We start from the raw sequence: 20,740 nt of genomic DNA, 5'->3' as shown, positions 1-20,740 counted from the left end.
TTCCCGTCCCGCTGAGCTTCACCCTGCCCCTTCCTGAGCTCAGCCAATCAGTATTCTGTGGGCACGGGAGGGAAATGGGGCCAACTAGGCGCCGCTGTCAACTGTTCCGTGGCCGAGGGACGTCTGCCAGCGCTACTTGGTGACTGTTTCGCTATTTAGAAAAACTTGATGTCTTCTCCTAAAGGAATGCTATTCTGGCCACCTCGCCTGTTGATGGACACCTGGGAGGTTTCTACACACACACTGTAACGCTGCTATGAATGTCCATGTGCATGTTCCGTGTGGGAGGATATGTTGACACCAGGTGACACTATGGTAGAATGAAGAAAAGAGGGGGGAGAAAAAAAACCTGTGGAAATAAATGAAACTGCAGATGCGCAGTGGCAAAGATCCAGTATTTTGCCGGTGGTTTAAAACCATTTGAATGCCACCTGTCACATTAATGTCATCAATTTTATTTTATCAACTTTTGGGTTCCTGTTTGTTTGCGTGTTGTTCCTTGGTTGAGACAGGATCTCAGGTGTTCCAGGCTGCCCAGGCTGGTTTAAAGTTTACTATGTCGCCAAGGATGACCCTGACCTCCTGACCGTCCTGCGTCTGCTTCCCAGGTGCGGGAATTACAGGCTTGAGCTACCACCTGCCTCCTTCTATTAACTTTTTAAACCACCTTTTATACATTTGTATTTATTAGTGTGGTATGTAGTAGTAGCTGGTTCTCCTTTTCTACCTTGATGGGGGGGGGGGCAGCCTAGGTTATCAGGATTATTCAGTAAGCTTTTTCTTTTCTTTCTTTCCTTTTTTTCACTAACTTCTGTAAATTTGTATGTGATTTAGAGTATGTGCCTTGATATATTTTTTGAATCTTTTGTTTGTTTGTTTTTGGTTTTGTTTTTTGTTGGTTTTTTTTGTTTGTTTGTTTTCCTGGTTTTTTGAGACAGGGTCTCTATGTAGTCCTGCTGTCCTGGAACTTGTTTTGTAGATCAGGCTGGCCTCGAACTAACAGATATCTTCCTGCCTCTGCCTCTTGTCCTTTTATTTGTTTATTTTTTTCATAAGTATATTTTTAAATAACATATTATTAAGGTTTGAGTCTGTGTCCTTATGTTTATATCAAGTCAGGACAAGCATGATGATACACAGCTTCTTTAATCCCAGCACTGGGAGGTAGAGGCAGATGGGTCTTTGTGAGTTCATGGCCAGCTTGGTCTGCATAGCATGTTCTAGGACAGCCATGACTACATAGAAAGACTCTCAAAAATTATATGTGTGTGTGTATGTATGTGTGTGTATGTATATATATATATATATGTATATGTGTGTATACATATATGACATTATATGTATACACACACATATATATATATATGTATATAACTATAAAAATATGATGTGAGAGGCTTGATTAAGAGCACTTAATACCTGTATAGTATAGTACCTGAGTTCAGGGTCCAGCATGCACACTGTCTGTAACTATCTGTAACTTCATTTCCAGAGCATCTAACACTCTCTTCTGACCTCCACGGGCATCAGGCATACATGCATGTCACATGCATGTAAGCTGGCAAAACACTTATAAAATAAAAAAAAATCTTCTTTTAAAAAGGAAAAAAATGCTGGGTGTGGTGGTGCACGCCTTTAATCCCAGCACTCGGGAGGCAGAGACAGGCAGATTTCTGAGTTCGAGGCCAGCCTGGTCTACAAAGTGAGTTCCAGGACAGCCAGGGCTACACAGAGAAACCCTGTTTCAGAAAAAAAAAAAAAAAAAAAAAAAAAAAGCAGACTAAATGAACTCCAGGTTTGTTGTTTGTTTGGGGCTTTTTTCCATCTTTTAATGAAATGATTCTTAAAATTGTAGAATTATTAAATCTATGAGGAAAAAACTTATTAAAGACACTTCTCCATATGTCCAGCTTTAGGGAGAGAAAGCCTTAGGGATTAAGGTGTAAATCTTTGGTCAATATTTAAAGAGGATATCAATACAATCCTCTAAGGAGTCAAAGATAAGGTTTCCCAGTGAGTAAGGGGCAGGGCAATTTGGTCTCCACCAGAACAGACAGCAGCCAAACACACACTGGGGTGCTTTGCTCACTCTGGCTCAGCAGGATCAAGAGATAGCGTCATACGATCTGGTTATAGCAGATGTGGGAAACAGAAGGTAAGCGGCAGCTCAGAGGGCCTTCTTGTTCCCCCCTCTTCTGGGCTGCTCCCCTCCCCCACCCCCAATCTTCCTTCAGTTCCCCTTTTGAGCTTCCTTAGGCAAAATTGGCCACCGTGACTTTTTATTCTGTGTAAGCATCCTACACCCTCATCTGCAGAACTCCAGCTTGTCCCTACCTTCTCGCACACAGAGCCTCTTCCCCTTGCTGCGGACACTTCAGGTCCTGCCTTTCCCAGACAGCGGATCCCCCTCACAGGTGAGGGAAGAAAGACATTAGAAGCTCTGAGCTGTTCCTGTTCCGTGTCTCAGGTTGAGGACTGTGAAAGAGAAATCTCAGTGTGTCAGAAACAAAAACCTGCTCCTGGCATATGGAAGTTTTATTCTGAAAATGACTTAAAGTCCCTGGTCAGAGCTATAGACAAAACAAGGCCTCTTTCCTTCTGGGGCTTACAGTGGGTTACACAAGGTAGGTATGTAGGTGTGTCTTTCCTTTAGGCAGATCTCCTGTAACCTGGGCTGATCTCTAGTTTGCCGTGTAAAGCACGGGCAGAGTGGCTCATGCTTTTAATCTCAGCACTTGGAGGCAGAGAGACAAGCAGATCTCTGTGAGTTTAAGGCCAGCAGGTTATATAATGAGATTCTATCTCAAAAAAAAAAAAAAAAAAAAAAAAAAACCCCATAACACGGGCTTAGTAGGTACCTGAGGATGTCCTTGAATTTCTGATCCTCCTGCCTACACCTCTCAAGTGTTAGGACTTCAGGCCTGCAAGGTTTTATGCAAAGATGGGAACAGAGCCCAGGGCTTCATGCATGTTAGGCAAGCACTTCCTGGTTGAGATACTCCCTGAGCCCTCAGTAATTTCAAACCATGGCACTATGATGAGGAAAAGCACAAAACTGATGAAGATCATTGGGAGATTGACAGGAGAGATAACAAATAGACTGAATACTCACTTTGGCAGCACATACACTAGAATTGGAACATTACAGAGATTTAGTCTGGGCCTTGTGTAAGAGTGGCATGCAGCCGAGCAGTGGTGGCACATGCCTTTAATCCCAGCACTTGGGAGGCAGAGGCAGGTGGATTTCTGAGTTTGAGGCCATCCTGGTCTATAGAGTGAGTTCCAGGATAGCCAGGGCTACATAGAGAAACCCTGTCTCAAAAACAAAACAAAACAAAAGAGAGTGACAGGCAAATTTCTGACATTTACTGCCAAGCTTAACAGCCTGCAATTGATCTCCAGGACCCAAGTGGAAGGAGAGAAATGACTCCTACAAGCTATCCTCTGACTTCCAGATACACGTGATGACATACCCAAATATATATATATATGTGTGTGTGTATGTATATACATATATATATATATATATGTACATATATATATGTGTGTGTGCGTGTGTGCATGTGTGTGTGTGTGTACATATAAAACCAGAACCAGGCTAGGCATGATAACACACACAACTTTTACCCCAGTATTGAAGAAGCAGGCACAGCAAGAGCTACATTATTAAGGCCCTATCTTAAAAACGAACAATCATACAAACAAACAAACAAAGCAGAACAAAAACTGGAAAATGTAAGTGTCAATGAAGCTAAGCCCTCAGAAGTTGAGATAGTCCAGTGCAGGATGTGGGTGATGGGCACTGCTCAGAGCCAAGCCCACATGCAACAGCTTTGAAGCAAGCAGGGGTTTTCTATGTTGCTACTGAAAGGAGAACTGAAAAAAAGAAAAAGGCCAGCCTGATGAGGCTGGAATAAGCCAGGGGGAAAGTGAAGGAAAATGAAACCAGCCATCCAAAAACCTGGCCTCCTTATAGGAAGGCAAATACCAAAGTGCTTTTTGAAGCCTAATGCTGTGTGTGTGTGTGTGTGTGTGTGTGTGTGTGTGTGTGTGTGTGTGATTTTATCTTATTATTTTAAATTATGTACGTGCAGGAGTTAGGTGCCTGCAGAGGCTCTAGGGGTTGGATGCCCCTTGAGCTGAAGTCCCTTCCTCCGGGCAGTTGTGAGCTGCTCATGTGGGTGCTAAATAGAACCTGAATTCCAGTCCTCAGCAAGAGCAGTATGCACTCCTTTTGTTTTGTTTTTTGTTTGTTTGTTTTGTTTTGTTTTGTTTTGTTTTGTTTTGTTGAGACAGGGTTTCTCTGTGTGGCGCTGGCTGTCCTGGAACTAGTTCTGTAGACCAGGCTGGCCTCAAAACTTGTAGATGTCCACCTGCCTCTGCCTCCCAGATGCTGGGACTAGAGGTGTGCCCCACCACTGCCTGGTTTGCTACTGCAAACTTTTAACTGCTGAGCTGTCTCTCCAGTCTTCAACCACCTAAAGTTATGAGACAGGGTTTCATTACACCAGAGCTCAGTGATTAGACTAGGTTAACTGGCCTGAGAGCTCCAAGCTCCTCCGGGGTCCACTTCCCAGCCCCGGCCTCTCCATGGCTGTTGGGGTTCCGAACTCTGATGTTCAAGCTTTCACAGGAGCTGCGGACTACACCACCTCTTCAGCTCCTGCTTACTCTTTAAAAAAGGGAAGCAGATCTAGGTGAGGAGACGCGCACAGCTGTAGCCTCAGTGTAGAAAGGCTGAGGTGGAAAAACAGCTACATACCAAGACCCCATTAAAAAAATACAAAAACTCAAAAGTCCAGGGAGCCATGACAACTGAGTTCAAACCTCAGAGCTCCCATGGTGGAAGGAGAGAACAGACTCCTGAATATTGTCCTCTGACCTCTGAACATGCACCATGACACACATGTACACACACACACACACACACACACACACACACTCCCCATTTTTCACATTAAATAAAGTTATTGGAGGTGGAATTGTTAGCAACTTAGATCTGTGAGGAGTTAGGTAGATGAAACAAACTAAGATCTATTTTGGAAACCATTCTACAGGTTCTGAGCAGCCAGGAAATACAGGGAGTATTAGGGGGACATCGAAGAGGAAGGGCACCCTAGGAGTATGGTTGAAGCCTCTTACCAGCTAAGGTTGAAGAATTCCAGAACAAGTACCGTTTGTTTAAGGCCATTCTCCCTTCCCAGCAATAAACCTGTGGTTTTCTTGGAATTTCACCAGAAACCCAATTGACAGCAAATGACACATTCTAACTCCCTGTGTAACCTTAGTATCTTCTGTTTTTACTTTATTAGGTAAAAAATAAATCACCCAAGGCAATCTCCAGAGTCATTTTATAATCTTACTTATCAAAAGGAGAGAGTGTCTTAGTTAAGGTTACAATTGCTGTGTTGAAACACATGACCAAAGCAAGAGAGGACAGGATTTATTCGGCTTACATTTCTGAATCACTGTTCAAGAAGAAGTCAGGCAGGAGCTGATGCAGAAGCCACGGAGGGATGCTGCTTACTGGCTTGCTTCCCCTGGCTTGCTCAGCCTTCTTTCTTATAGTACCCAGAACCACCAGCCCAGGGATGGCACCACCCACAATCGGTTAAATCACCAAGAAAATGTCCTATAGTGGGACCTTATGGAGACATTTTCTCAACTGAGCTTCTCACCTTTTATACAACTCTAGCTTGTGTCAAGTTGACAAGCTTAGCCAGCACAGAGGTGAGGTACTGGTGAGATGGCTTGGTGGGTAAAACACCCAGTGTGCAAGCATAAGGACTTTAGTTTGGATCCCTGCCACCCTTGTAAAAGCCAGGCTGGTGTGAGGCTCTGTCTGCAGCCTCAGCGCTCTGGAGGTGGAGACAAGGAAGACTCAGGACTACCTGGCTAACTGGACTAGCCAAACTGGCAACCCTAGGTTCAATCAGAAGTCTTGCCTCAATGAATAGAGGGAAGAGGGACAAAGAAAAATACCAATATTAACTTCTGGCTTCCACACACGTACTTACCCACATCACATACACATATGAATACACATGCCAAGAAAGAAGAGCAGGGGCAAGGGGAAAGAGTAAATAAAATAAAAACTGGCTAAGAAGCACTTTTGTAAAGCAAATGACATTTAAATATAGTATTCTAGGAAACATGGAAGCAAGTCTTTTTTTTTGTTTTTGTTTTTCATTTTTTTATTCTTTTTTTTTTTTGAAGCAAGTCTTTTTATTAAGCACATTAAAAACAACACTAGGAAGCCAGGTGTGGTGGAGCATGCCTGTAATCCCAGATTCAGCAGACTGAGGCTAGAACCTGGTGTGTGTGTACATATGTGTGTATATATGTGTGTGTGTGTATGTATATATGTGTGTGTGTGTATGTATATGTGTGTATATATGTATATGTGTGTGTATATATATGTATATGTGTGTATATATTTATGTATATATATATATATATATATAGAGAGAGAGAGACAGACAGACAGACAGACAGACAGACAGAGACAGAGACAGAGACAAAGATTGACAGAGACAGAGAGATTGAGAACTCAGTGGTAGAGCGCTTGTCTAGAATGACCTGTGAGGAGCTCTGGGTTTTATCCTCAGTACTGCAAGGAAAGAAGAAATGAAGGAAGGAAAGAAGAGAAACCTAGGGACTGGAGAGATGACTCAGTGAGTAATGAAGTTCCAGCCGCACAAGCATGAGGATCTGAGTTCAAATCCCCAACACCCACATAAAAAATATGGTTGTACCTGTGCCTATAGTCCTTAAGCGCTGGAGGCAGAGACAGGAGGGTCACTGGAGGTTGATCTGCCTAGCTTCAGATTCAGTGACATACCCTGTGTCAAGAGAATAAGCAGAGTAGGGTACCTGATGGCCTATTGTGGCCTCCATGTGCTCCTGTGGATGTACCACACTCATACACATACACACGCAAAAAATTAGGTGGTGAGTGATTGAGGAAGGTCAACCCCATGTTGACCTTTTACCTCCATACGTGTGCACATACATATACACATGAATGAATATATATACATAATATATATATATATATATGCATAAATGTACACAAAACCAAATTACCTGACCCTTACCTGACAAGGGAACCTAAGGGAAGACACAGTTGTACTATGGGCGGTTTGGGGATACACAACCCATTGTGGGGGACAAAGAGCAGCTCCCAGCTGTGGCAGCAGGAGACTGAGGCTGCTGGCTCACATCTCTGCACTGGGAAACAGAGAGGGGGGAGCACAGGCAGGCTTCCTCCTTTCCTCCATTTTACTGATCCTCAGTCCCCAGTCCATGGGATGGGTGGACATTTCCTCTTTAGTTGCACCTCTCACAGACACACCCAGAAGTGCTGTCTCCCAGGAGGTGACTCTAAATCCATGGAAGACTAACCACTAGTGGAGTCCTCCTGGTTTAAGAAAGTCACTACATTAAAATTTCAGATTTGTTTAGAATTATCAAGTGAAATATTTTGGTAAATGCCTCATAGCAAGGCCACAAAATGTTTGTCCCATGAATGGTAATGTTAACTTGATTTTTTTTAAGAGTAGAGGGCTAGAGAGAAGACTCAGCAATTAAGAGAACCTGCTGTTCTTTTCAGTATACGTATACACATGAATATATATATATATGTATACACACACACACACACACACACACACACACACACACACAAAGGTACATGTAAAAGCTCCTGGTTAACTTTTTATAAAAGCTTCGTTTTAATTTATATGTACATTGCATGTGTCCATGGTGGGGGGGGGGGGGCTTTGGAGGCCAGAAAGTGTCTGTGTGCATGCGTGTGTGTGTGTGTGTGTGTGTGTGTGTGTGTGTGTGTGTGTGTGTGTATGACGTGTGCCTGGGGGTGCCCTTAGAGGCCAGAAGTGTCTGATCCTCCAGAGCTGGTGTTGTAGGAGGAGCGGGAGTTACAAGAGGTTTTGAGTCACTAGAAGGATCAGAATCGAACTTGGGCAATTTGTAAGAGCGGTAAGTAATCTTAACTGTTGAGTCATCTTACTGGCCTCTATATGGCAAAACTACAAGTAAATATCTTGCTCCTTTTTCAGGTTTCACCCTGCTGTTTTGACATCCTTGGGTGATTCCAGATCAATTTTTAGTATGATTTTGCCAAATGATGATTTCTCCTTTTAAAAAAAAATTTTTTTTTAGTGCCTTTCAGGGGTTCTCAGCACACAGTAGCTGGTTCAGATTTTTGTTTGATGAATGAATGAATGAACCCCAGATTCAGTTGGCCTAGCTGAGGGACCACTGCTGCCTCTCCTCAGTCAGGGGCTTGACTCCTTCAGCCAATCAGGACCTGCTCCTGGACCAGCTTACGTAGAACTGAGATCTCCTATTGGCTCCTACGCCGGCTCAGGGGCCAATGGGCGCGCGGGAGGCGGGGCTTTCGTGGGCCCGGGGTATAGCTTCGTGGCCCGCGCGCGCGCTTCTCTCCGGCGCGGGCACCGGCGCGAGCCATGGCTTCAGTTTCCTTGTTGTCTGCGTTGGCTGTGCGGTTGTTGCGCCCCACGCACGGCTGCCACCCCCGCCTACAGCCCTTCCACCTGGCGGCAGTGCGGTGAGTGTGTCGGGGAGCGAGTCCGTGGGGTTGCGGAGCGCGGCGTGGACAGATATCCTTCCCAAGCATCACCCGGCCTCGGGGCCAGCCCCCAACGGAGAGGTGTGGCGGGGCAACGTGGCACCGGGGTGCACGTGGAGATGCGGACGCTTGGCAGGGGACACTGTTCTGCCACTGCAGAGATGGGTGCGGAGAGGTCTGCCCTTCCCGGACCCTAGCGGCAGCCCGGGTTGCTGCAGTCTGATGAAATCTGTGAGCCGGCTTGCTCCAAGGGTACCAACTTCCCTCCTCCCGGGTGGGTGTGGTTCGCAAGATGCCCCAGCTTGATGGTGGCCCTTCGCAGTCCACTCTGGAGCCCACCAGTTCTAGCCTTGGCAACCTAAAATGATACATGCCCCAGAAGTTGCTGGGGGCTGCTGGGAGTAGGGTGCATTGTTTTAGAGGGAGCTAGGGTGTTGGAGCTTCCGATCTGCACGTGGACCACTGTGGTGGTCACACCATTCTGTGAGTGTTTAATACCACATAAACCGTACGCTTTAAAATTGCCAGAGCCGGGCGCGGTGAGATTGCTTGTGAGGCAGGAGGATTACTGCGGTTCAAAGCCAACTTGGTCTATAGAGTGAGTTAGAGACCAGCCTAATTTTAAAAAAGTCACAATGGTAAAAATCGTATACATATTTTTTCATAATTTTAAAAGTTGAAATATATGAAGGCCTCTCAGCCCCCAAAGTAAGTTGACTGGGAAAAGAAAAAAACCAAACTAATGAGGAAGGCAGAAAAGTTTTATGCACTTCTTTCGGGGGATAATTGATTTATTGGGTCTTTCTTGGCCTCAAACTCCAATTTCTGTGCCTAGGAAGAAGAGTCCTAGAGGGGTTGTGAATACTAGGTGGAAGGCAATAAAAATATTTCTGGAGCCTTGCATGTTGGTGCACTGGATCCTGAGGTTTTGCAGGACTTGAAAGGGTTTTCCAAGATCAGATCCTGACCTCCCACATTGAATTCCACCTTTTATTTCCCTGTTCTTCCTTTCCTCTTCCTGAGTTCTGGCTCCATATGTCTGTGGACCACACGTGTCAGAGACTTTGCTAACTGAAAAGATCCTGTAATTCATTACCCAAAAAAACTGGACCACTTTGCTCCTTCTCCGGGTTTACTCTTGCATGCTTTTCTGAGAAGTGTGGGCTTCGTATCTCTGAAGTCGATCTGTGTTCGCCGTCCTGCACATTTGATAATTGCAGTGCCTGCCTTGCCGACCCAGGGTTTCAGGAACATAAACTCCGGGGCTGGAGGGAAGAGTACTGTTGCCTGGGAGACGGTGGGCGGGAGAGTAAATGGACTTGGTGGCAGCTGTTTACACTTACAGCTTGTTTCTTACTATCATCCATCTTTGCTGCATTCAGCAGGGTTTTTATGGTAAGCCGAAGAACCAAGATTAATTTATGGAAAGGGGATGGCAAAATATCTATTGTTCAGTCGATATTGGTTTCATTCCTCTCTCTGTCTTTCTCGTTGCCGGTCCATCAATTAAGTAGCAGAACTTTTCCCAAAATAACTTGGTCGGGAGCTGAAAAGCTTTCCTGATACTTATTGACTGTAAAATCAATAACTGTTGGTTTAAGAGGAAAATAAATATGTCTGACTTGGGTTTTAGTTTTGACCTTTATTGGACTTCTTTCTAGTCTGTCATTTTAGTGGAAAATCCCAGCGCACATCTGTGGAAGCATGTCACATCTAAACTAAGTGCACAGGTGTTGAATTTACTTTCATTTTTTTAATTTTGGGTCTGAGCTCAGTCTCCTATCTCCCTCTAAGGAGTTACTTAATTCAGCCCTTGGCACAGGGATGAGGAGCCTAGGAAATGGCTCCTGGTTTTCAGTGCAGTGGGAAGCCACAGAAGGTTAGCATGTAGCTGGATTATGAACAATCTTCTTGGCATTGTGGCCTGGCTTTGTGTTACTTTGTTTGTTTTGGTTTTTTTTTTTCTCTCTCTCTTTTTTTTTCTAAAGTAAATTGGCATAACATCTTGAACCTTCCAGCAAAAAAGAGATTAGGACCTGGAACACTGGCCTCTTCAGAACCCAATGTCCTTAACACCAGCCTGTCATTTTTAGTCCAAGTGGGCTTCTCCTGTCTTCTCTGCATTTACTGCTTCCCAAAGAAACTTTTTATGAAGTACAAGCTAAATTCTTCTGTGTGTGTGTGTGTGTGTGTGTGTGTGTGTGTGTGTGTGATTATTAGCATGTATACATCTTCTTTCTTCCCTGATGCCCTCTCCAGGATCTCACGTACTCAGGTTGGCTTTGGACTAGCCATATAGCCAAGGAAAACCTTGGTATGTCGGCTGTGACTGGACAAGGGGATAGGCCAGAGAGCACTTGTGAGGAAGACTACCCTAGTCTTAGTTAACTTCCTGTTGTTGTGATAATCCCCTGTGTAGTCCTGGCTGTCCTAGAACTCACCATGTAGACTAGGCTGGCCTCAGAGATCTGCCTGCTTCTACCTCCTGAGTGTTACAACTAAAGGTGTGCCCCACCACCGCCCGTGTCTCCATTTTTTTTTTTTTTTTTCTATCCCGGTTACAGAATGGTGCCAATCCACAGTGGATTGGTTTTTCCCTCTCAAGGAGTCAAGATGGCAATGCCTCACTGGCATGTCAAAGGTTCATCTTCCAGGGGATTCTAGATTTGGCTAAGGTGACAATGCTAACTATCACACCTTCTATCACAACAGTTCTGGAGAGGGACTGGGCAGTGGCAGGCAATTTGAAGTTTGACTTGCCTACTGTGGTGTTTATTAAACTAGCCACATGATGTAGTTTGTATACAGTCAAGTCCTCTCCATCAATCTAAACATATATAGACCTTTATTCCTTGTTATTTATAGCACCTGTTCCCATGGAATTGCATTGTGTTAGGTTTAGGAACAATCTAAAGATAATTTTAGAGGTGGAGGGAAATATGCTTAGATTATGCAAATACTACACTGATTTCTGTAAAGGACCTGACTCTTTATAGGTGAAAAGCGCATTTCGGAACCAGTGCTTGAAGAGAGACAGCTGTATTATACATTACTGTCAAAATGAAACCCAGTTCACTGGGGCTGGAGAGGGGCTAGGTGGTTAAGAGCACTTGTTCTTGCAGAGGACCCAGGTTCTATTTCCAGTGTCCACATGGCAACTTATAACTGTCTGTTGTTCTTCATTTCCCAGGGATTCTGATCTCCTCGGGCACTGCACACACATGGTATACATATGCGTACATACAGGCAAAACACCCATACACATAAAAGAAAATACCTACTACCTAGGAATGACCAGATATTAATACCAGCGGCACAACACAAACTTCAAGTGGAATGCCAATATTCAGAGAAGCTGGTTAGCCTGTAGGGAGGGGCCGAGGGAATATCCACTGAAAACTTGGGGCAGGGATGAGGAGGTGACGCTTAGAGACCCTGATCTGAAATCTTACCTGGGCAAGTGTCAGCGGTCAGCAACGGAAGCGTGTGAGCTCCAGAAGAGCTTTTTCAGCCACCGAGACCATCCTGCACTGGGAGCTGGTGACCGCCCTTAATTACCTCCTTCGGGGGCTGGAGAGATGGCTCAGTGGTTAAGAGCACTGACTGTTCTTCCAGAGGTCCTGAGTTCAGTTCCCAGCAACCACATGGTGGCTCACAACCATCTATAATGGGATCTGATGCCTTCTGGTGTCTGAAAACATCCATAGTGTACTCATAGACATAAAATTAATAAATAAATCTTTAAAACAAAATATCTCCTTTGGATCTCATATTTAAACGTAAGCCTTTGTTGTTTAATAACTTTTTTTTTTTCTGTACAAATATCCAAGCTACATTTTTTTGTGACTGTGTCACCTGCAGAAATGAAGCCGTTGTCATTTCTGGAAGGAAACTGGCCCAGCAGATCAAGCAAGAAGTACAGCAGGAGGTGGAAGAGTGGGTGGCCTCAGGCAACAAGCGGCCACACCTCAGTGTCATTCTGGTTGGTGACAATCCCGCCAGTCACTCCTATGTTCTCAACAAAACCAGGGCAGCAGCTGAAGTGGGTAAGTGTTGTCACCAGAGCCCCCCTGGTGTGTGCCACCATGCCTCTTTCTGAGGAGAGCCCTGAGTGACTGTCCAGACCATAATCCCAGCACTGTGGGAGTCGGAGTCAGGGGGACCAGGAATTCAAGGCCAGCCTTGGCCACATAGCATGTTTGAGGTCATCCTGGACTATATAAGACCTTGTCTCAAAAAATCTAAAATACAAAACAAAACAAAACAAAAAACCCTCTACAGCAACAATAAAAACAGAAAACTCAAACACATAAGACTAGTCTGATAAAACTGAGTCAAAACTTTACTGTGGGAAGAATTGGCCCTATAGAGGGAGGGCTTTCAGTGACAAACAGGTTGTCTTGTTGTAGCTTCTGGGCTGTGATCTCCATTCCATTTTGGACTTCACATTTTAGCGAGGACCTTGAACACATTTTACATTTGCTTCCCCCCACCCCTCGCCCCGCCCCAGCATCTCTGTCTTGGGTTAGTGAGCTGGCTCATGGATTGGTCACTTAACCCAGCCACATCCGAAGGGAAGACACCAGGTGCTCAGACCACTGACTGTCATACGAGCAGACACAGGCACATCTCAGCCAGCTGTTTCTAGACCTCTGTCATATGGTAATCTGCAATGCCTCAAGGACAGACACAGATCTCCCGTCCGCCAAGGCCTGAGCCGCTTCAGCCCCGTGATGATAAAGCCAATCAGTGAAGAACTCAGAAGCCATTTCTCAGAAGTCAGTCATATCCTTCAGACCTCTGTTTAACCACATCACAGAGGCCTCCTCATCCTGCTGCTCAAACTTTCCCATGATGCTTGAACACTCAAGACAGAGATACTGGTTTTTTTTTAAAACTTGTAATGTTTATTACACTAATTATGTTTATTTATTAAGTGCATGCTGGCGGGTGTATGTGTGTGTGTTTACTCTTGACTTATTTTTTGAGTCAGGGTCTCTCACTGAACCTGGAGACTGGCTGGCCAACAGGAGCTGGGAATGCTATGGTCTCACCGCTCAAGCCGTTGTACCTTTCACGTGGTACTTGAGATCAAAGTCCATCCTCAGCAAGGATACCGAGCCGTTTCTCCAGCTCTCTGGCTGGTGTTTTATCTGAGGCTCAGGCTCCCTGTTTCAATATGAGGTCATTGAATAAGCACAGAACAGTGCAGGAGGAGCCCTGAGCTAGTGTCCTGGAGTATGCCATCTGTGAGCCTGTAAGCCTTACGCCATGGGCAGTAGTTACACCCTGGGCAGTAGTTACACCCTGGGCAGTCACTTAGCTTGCGTGGTGGTTACACACTACAGGTGTTTATTAAGTGCTTTGGTGTTCTTTTTTTTCCCCCAGAGAAGAACTTAGTCTTTATTCATCCCCTGTGGTTTGGAGCAGTGTCCCTTGGTGTTGTTTTAAGCCCTGACCTTTCTTACAATAGGAATCAACAGTGAGACAATTGTGAAACCAGCCTCAGTTTCAGAGGAAGAGCTGCTGAATTCAATCAGGAAGCTGAACAACGATGAGAACGTAGATGGCCTCCTTGTTCAGCTGCCACTCCCAGGTGAGTGTTGGTTTTCAAAAGATACCATTTGGGGGCAAAACACCCATCACACACACACACACACACACACACACACACACACACACTAAAATAAAATATAAAAATAAAAAGAAATGATTTCTAAACAGAGGTACTGTTTGAAGTGCTTAAAGTACTCACTGTTTCACTGTGCAGTCTGGGCTGGCCTCAGACTAGGAGCAGTCCTCCTGCCTCAGCCTTCCAAGTGCTGGGATAACTGATCTGAGTTATCCCTCGCAGCCTGATAAGAGATGTCCATAAAGTAGAGTGGAGGGATGTGGTATTTGGCTGTGCTATTTGACTTCTGCTTACGTGCATCACAGCAACAAGTCAGAGAGAGTAGATCTCCACAGCAAGCCTGACACACTGGGGCCGGGCAGCCTCTGCGGCACCACCCGGACTTTAGGGCGTGGTCTTGATTTCTGTTTTAGAGCACATTGATGAGAGGAAGGTCTGCAATGCCGTTTCTCCTGACAAGGATGTTGATGGCTTTCATGTCATTAACGTGGGGCGAATGTGCTTGGACCAGTACTCTATGCTGCCAGCAACCCCATGGGGCGTGTGGGAGATAATTAAGCGAACAGGTAGGTGTGTGTTTAAATTGCATTTCTGTTTCAGTATTATGAACGTAGTGTAGGTTGGGCATTCCCGGTCTGAAAATCTGAAAGCCTTTCAGCACTGTTAGTTTTGAAATGTTAACCAAATAGAAGCTATGCAGATATTCCCAAATCTCAACCGTCTCAGTATGGGGACGTTCCTGGTCTCACGTACTTCAGGTAAGGGATAGTCAACCTATACTTAGAACTGGCAGAAACCCCCAAAACCGCAAAGTGTGGGATCCCACCCAGCGGGGCTCACCTAGCTGTTGCATAGGACAGCTCTGCTCCATTCTACAGGCCTTGGAGAAGGAAATGGTAGGTTTAACAACGGTGACAGCAAGGATCCATGGGACATTTTGCAGTTTCCAGAACGCCTGTCGCCCCATTGCTGAGGCAGTCCCAGCCATAACTGGCTGATAGTTTAACGATTGGATTTGTGACCCAGGTCATCTGCCTTCCTCTGATACACATTCTAAGACAGAGCAGATCTTTTAATGCAAATCTATATATCTGAATGATTCGTGTTATGAACAAATTAAAGTTCTGTGTAAAGCGTGGTGGTAGGCAACAAGACATTTTCAGATGTGGCTTTGATTGTACTTATTCAAAGTTGAATCTGTGCTGTGTCATTTGGAGTGTGTGTGTGTGTGTATTTATTGTTATTTATCTTTGCAGGCATTCCAACCTTAGGGAAGAATGTGGTAGTGGCTGGCAGGTCAAAAAACGTTGGAATGCCGATTGCAATGTTGCTGCACACAGATGGAGCTCACGAACGGCCCGGGGGTGAGGAAGTTCCCTTTCCTGTGATAACTCTCAAAAGCCATCCTGTGACCCCTGTGAACACTCAGAAATAACCTGCACTCAATGCCACCAAGGATCCTGGAACTAGTCTCTGATAGATCCGAGTTTTGAATAAAGCTTGCTTGTAGGCAATTAGAAATTGTCAGTTATGGCTTATATGGCTTAGACAGTCCCAACGAGCTTTCTTACTCAGAGTTGGTGTCCTACTCTGTGTCATTTGGGAGGAAAAGAAACAGTGGCTCCTGCAGAGGAGTTAACTGACCAGACCGGCGAGTCATGTCATGGTCTGTTAATTCATCTAAGGGAAAGCTAAGTCAAGAATTGCACGGAATTACAGTAATAATGAGTTTCTGGGACCAAAGGAAAGCTGTATTTCCAGGTACCTTTTGGCATTATTGAGAAAACTCACCTGAGTAATTCTAGTGATGTTTTCTTAGAAAAGGTAAAACTCTTTAAAGTCCATGACATAGGAAATAGATTAAATGTGATTATAAGTGACCCCAAGGAGGTCCAGCTGAGAGCAGCGCCAGACACTACACCAAGTGGTAATTGTGTTTAAATTTTCATTTCAGTTATTACTATGTGTGAGTTCCGGGGTCAGACTCAGGCTGGCAGGAATGTTTGATAAGCATGTTCACACACACATACCACACACACACACACACACACACACACACACACACCCGGCCCTTTTCTCTGTCCTGAGTATTGGCTCTAAGAGACAATGCAAGTCCATAATTTTCCAAAGGTGTTGGGTTTCTGCAGTGCTGTGAGCAGCTGAAACCTACCTCCATCCCAGCCTGGATTTGGGACTCAAGGCATCTGTTTTTGCCTCTCAGGTGATGCCACAGTCACAATATCTCATCGATACACTCCCAAAGAGCAGCTGAAGAAGCACACGATCCTTGCAGACATTGTAATATCTGCCGCTGGTAAGAGCTCTACAGTGCATCTCTAGACTTATATGTAGATGTACACATATGCGTTGTCTGAACTCTCACCCGCCCAGCTGCCATCCCCTCCCAGTGAGTCTCTGAGCTGGAGTTGCAGTTGGGATTCTTGTACCTGTCGCCCCATTGCAGACTGGAGGAGGAGGGTACTCCTACCCGCAGAGTATTTCCATGTGCGTTTAAATGGTTCCTTAGTTACTGGTGCTCCTCCAGGTACCATGTCTTTAATGTCCTATGACTATAATGCCCCCTGCAGGCACAAGGTGCATATATATTCAGGCAAAACATTTCTATACGTAAAATCAATAAATCTACAATAAATGAAAATCCAGAGATGAAGTATGTTGCCTTCAGTGTCCCGCTGATCATTGCTCTCTGTCACTAGGCATTCCAAATCTGATCACAGCTGACATGATCAAGGAAGGAGCAGCGGTCATCGATGTGGGAATAAACAGAGTTCAAGATCCTGTCACTGCAAAGCCCAAATTGGTTGGAGATGTGGATTTTGAAGGTATTTAGTGTAATTTGTAAATAATACCTTTCATGGACATTAGGACAGATTGCTTTTCTTTCTCTCTCTCTTTCTTTCTTTCTTTCTTTCTTTCTTTCTTTCTTTCTTCCTTTCTTCCTTCCTTCCTTCCTTCCTTCCTTCCTTCCTTTCTTTCTTTTTAATGTATTTATTTACTTCATGTATGTGAGTACACTGTCGCTGTCTTGAGACACACCAGAAGAGGGCGTCAGATCCCATTACAGAAGGTTGTGAGCCACCATGTGGTTGCTGGGATTTGAACTCAGGACCTCTGGAAGAACAGTCAGTGCTCTTAACTGCTGAGCCATCTCTCCAGCCCTTTCTTTTCTTCTTTCCTTCCTTTCATTTCCTCTCTCTGTCTCTGTCTCTGTCTCTCTCTCTCTGTCTCTCTCTCTCTCTGTCTCTCTCTCTCTCTCTGAGACAAGGTCTCAGTAGGTAACTTTGGCTGTGTCGACCAGGCTGGCCTTGAACTCACAGAAATCCATATTCCTCTGCCTCCCTTTTTTTATATCTTTTAAGTAATAAGAATAATTTTGGTAACATTGTTAAAACACTTTTTTAAAAAATGTGTGGTGTGTGTGTAATAGTATGTGCTTGAGTTTGCATGTGTGTGGGTACATATGTCTGTGGGGGCATGTTTGGGGGCATGTGTGTGTGGGCGCATGTGTGTGGAGGCCTGAGATTGACACTGAGGGCCTTCCAGGATTGTTCTCTACCTTCTTCCAAGAGGCACCACCACGCCTCATGGCTATACATGGGATTTTTTTTTTTTTAAAGAAATTGTATGTGTGTTGTGTGGGTGTGTATATTTGTGTTACGTGTCTGTGTTGTATGTGGTATGTGGGTCTGTGTCTATTTGTTATGTGTCTGTTTTGTGTGTGTATTATATGTATATGTGCTGTCTGTGTGTTGTATATGTGTTATGTGTGTGTGGTGTCTGTGTATTGTATGTTGTGTATGTTTTTTTTTAAGATTATTTATTTATTTTATGTATATGAGTACACTGTTGTTGTACAGATGGTTGTGAGCCACCATGTGGTTGCTGGGATTTGAACTCAGGACCTTCAGAAGAGCAATAAGTGCTCTTACCTGCTGAGCCATCTCGCCAGCCTGCGATTTGTATGCATTATGTGTGTATGTGGTGTCTGTGTGTCATGTGTGTCCTAATATCTGTGTCTGTGTATATGTTACTTATGAGTGTGCATGTGTGATGTGTATGTGTGTGCTAATGTATATGTTGTGGGTGTATGTCATGCATGTGTGTTGTATATGTATGTTGGTAGGTTGTTTTTGTTTTTTGTTTTCTGGGTGTTTTGTTTTGTTTTTCAAGACAGGGTTTCTCTGTGTATCCCTGGCTGTCCTGGGACTCACTCTGTAGACCAGGCTGACCTCAAACTCAGAAATCCACCTGCCTCTGCCTCCCAAGTGCTGGGATTAAAGGCATGCGCCACCACTGCCCAGCTGTTGCCCAGCTGTTGGTGTGTTTTATGTGTGTACATGTGTCACTGTGTGTGTCCTAGGTCTCTTCAGTTCATGACTTGGAGTATTCACCTGGAGCTTGCTGACTGACTAGCAAGCCCCGGGCATCTGTTTCTCTGCTTCCCGGCACAGGGATTGCAGGCATGCGCCACCACACCTGCCTTTTTGACACGGGTTCTGAGACTTGAACTCAGGCCCTTGTTTGTTCAGCCAGTGCTTTACCACTGATCTATGCCCTGGTCTGTAAATGCTATTTAAAAGAAAAAAATTAAAGATTTGTTTAGCGTGTCTGGATGTTTTGCCTGCGTGTATTTGCTTGTGCACCGTGTGTGTGCCTGGGGCCCACAGAGGTCAGAAGAGTGTCAGGTGCCCTGCAACTGGAGTCAAAGATGGTTATGAGCCACCATGCTGGTGCCGGGCGCCCAACCCACTTCCTCTGCAAGAGCAGCCAGTGCTCCTACCTGTTGAACCATTTCTCTAGCTCTTTCCTACCCATTTTGAAGCTAATGATGGCCCTTACATTTCTTATTGCTCTTTCTTGAGTATTTTTGTTATGACATGGTAAAGTACCATGTGATCTTTGCCACGAGCATCTGTAACAGCTTGCCTATCTTGTTTCTATGCAGGAGTCAAGAAGAAAGCTGGTTATATCACTCCCGTCCCTGGTGGTGTGGGTCCCATGACCGTGGCCATGCTCATGAAGAACACCATTATTGCCGCAAAGAAAGTGCTAAGACCAGAGGAGCTGGAAGTGTTCAAGTCCAAACAGCGCGGAGTCGCCACCAACTAGCAGCACTCTGAGCCAGCCCGAGAGGCTAAGCAGGCCAAGAGGAATGCAGTGTTTTTAATTTATTCTGTCGAAATGGTTTAAAATGTTTGTATTTATTGAAAGCTTAAACGGGTGGCTGTGTGCGCGCATGGCTCTACAGAACCTCACCAGGATGCCCATCAGTTGTCCTGCCTTTGACCTGGTGATGCACAGGAGACGTCCTCACACCGAGAGTGGATGCTGAACTTCATCAAAAAAAAAAAAAGGTCTGCCGTTTTAGGCTCTCATTTCCCAAGTGCTATTCCAATACAAGTTGATGACTCATCTTAGGTCCCAAGCCTTTGAGTTCAACTTTCAAACCAAAGGAAACCTTAGTAGAGGAAATGAAGGGAAAGGAAGAGAAAGCAGCACAGGGTTTCAACGGCACTCCCTTACTCTCTCGGGAGTGCAGCCAGGAGTGCTCCGATTGCCCTGAGGAGAGCTCAGCTGGCTGGGCCTAGCTGTCCCCCTGTGGCGGGTCGTCAGGGAAGGGTTAGAGTCTCCCCACTTGCTGTTATCCTCCTGTGAGCTTGTCCTATCTATTTTAATTTTCTAGAATCGAAAAAGCTCATTTTATAAATGATGTGTGTATTATCACGTTTGGCTTTTGCAGCACATTTAAACTTTTAAGTTTCAGACTGTTAAGAGAGTTGTGTGTCTGTTTTCTTTGGCGGGTGCTTTGAGGCCTATTTGTTTTTGAAAAACAAAACAAAACTTGTGCGTGATAATCACGAGGGCAGCTCGTGCCACCAAAGAACTGTCAGCAGCTGCCTGCACGTCTTTCACGTACCCCGTTGGCTTTCCTGTAAGCTATCCAGGAGCTTGGGTTAATATAAGACTTAGTCGGATTTTCTTATTAAAGGGTTTTCTTGCAGTTGGGTTTTTTGTTTGTTTTTAAATAAAGCTCATCTGTCGGGTGTGGAATGCGTTTCTGAAATGCTCTTGTCTCAGTCAGACCTAATCCATTACTATTTCCTACCCAATGTTCTAGGCTAGCTGTTCCTAGATTACACCCACTCTATGAGGAGCTGTGGCGATCCCAGCCAAAACCCGTTTTTATCCCAACAGGCAGTTCTAAGCCAAGAGTTTATTAATCTTTAAGATTCACGTGATTCTGGGTGTCTTCTGTCCCCTCCATTCATATACCACTCACTACAAAGGGCTTCTTGCTTGCAAAAAATCTTAACACGTGTACCCACGTGTGCGGTAGATCTATGCTGTCCCTGCTATGCAGTAGTTTGATTGAGAGGCAGACTAAAAGGTGCAAGCTGACCTTCCATCCCTGTAGATTCTCATGGGTGTTTGCACTTAGGCTGAAGCCAAAGGAGAGTGAGCCATGCCACCGGAGG

The 20,740-nt window shown here is 44.9% G+C and overlaps 1 protein-coding gene across 3 annotated transcripts; it reads left to right on the top strand.

Moving 5' to 3' along the window:
• The first annotated feature begins 7 nt into the window (after positions 1 to 7).
• Mthfd2 (methylenetetrahydrofolate dehydrogenase (NAD+ dependent), methenyltetrahydrofolate cyclohydrolase) lies at positions 8 to 20,315 on the top strand. Of its 3 annotated transcripts, XM_011241245.3 has the most exons (9): positions 8 to 304; positions 2,349 to 2,414; positions 12,473 to 12,657; positions 14,085 to 14,207; positions 14,657 to 14,809; positions 15,500 to 15,607; positions 16,465 to 16,557; positions 16,961 to 17,086; positions 19,210 to 20,315. In XM_011241245.3, exons 1-9 carry the CDS (start codon positions 261 to 263, stop codon positions 19,371 to 19,373), a joined length of 1,062 nt encoding a protein of 353 aa, XP_011239547.1. In that variant the 5' UTR covers positions 8 to 260; the 3' UTR covers positions 19,374 to 20,315. The 3 variants fall into 3 exon arrangements, with proteins under 3 accessions (XP_011239547.1, XP_006505760.1, NP_032664.1); XM_006505697.4 differs by lacking the exon at positions 2,349 to 2,414; NM_008638.2 differs by lacking the exons at positions 8 to 304; positions 2,349 to 2,414 and adding an exon at positions 8,415 to 8,590.
• Positions 20,316 to 20,740: the final 425 nt, after the last annotated feature.

The sequence above is a fragment of the Mus musculus genome, chromosome 6, assembly GCF_000001635.26.
Source record: "Mus musculus strain C57BL/6J chromosome 6, GRCm38.p6 C57BL/6J".
Classification (NCBI taxonomy): Eukaryota; Metazoa; Chordata; class Mammalia; order Rodentia; family Muridae; genus Mus; species Mus musculus.
Note: the sequence above shows the minus strand (reverse complement) of the source record. Positions and strands in the feature narration are given on the sequence as shown.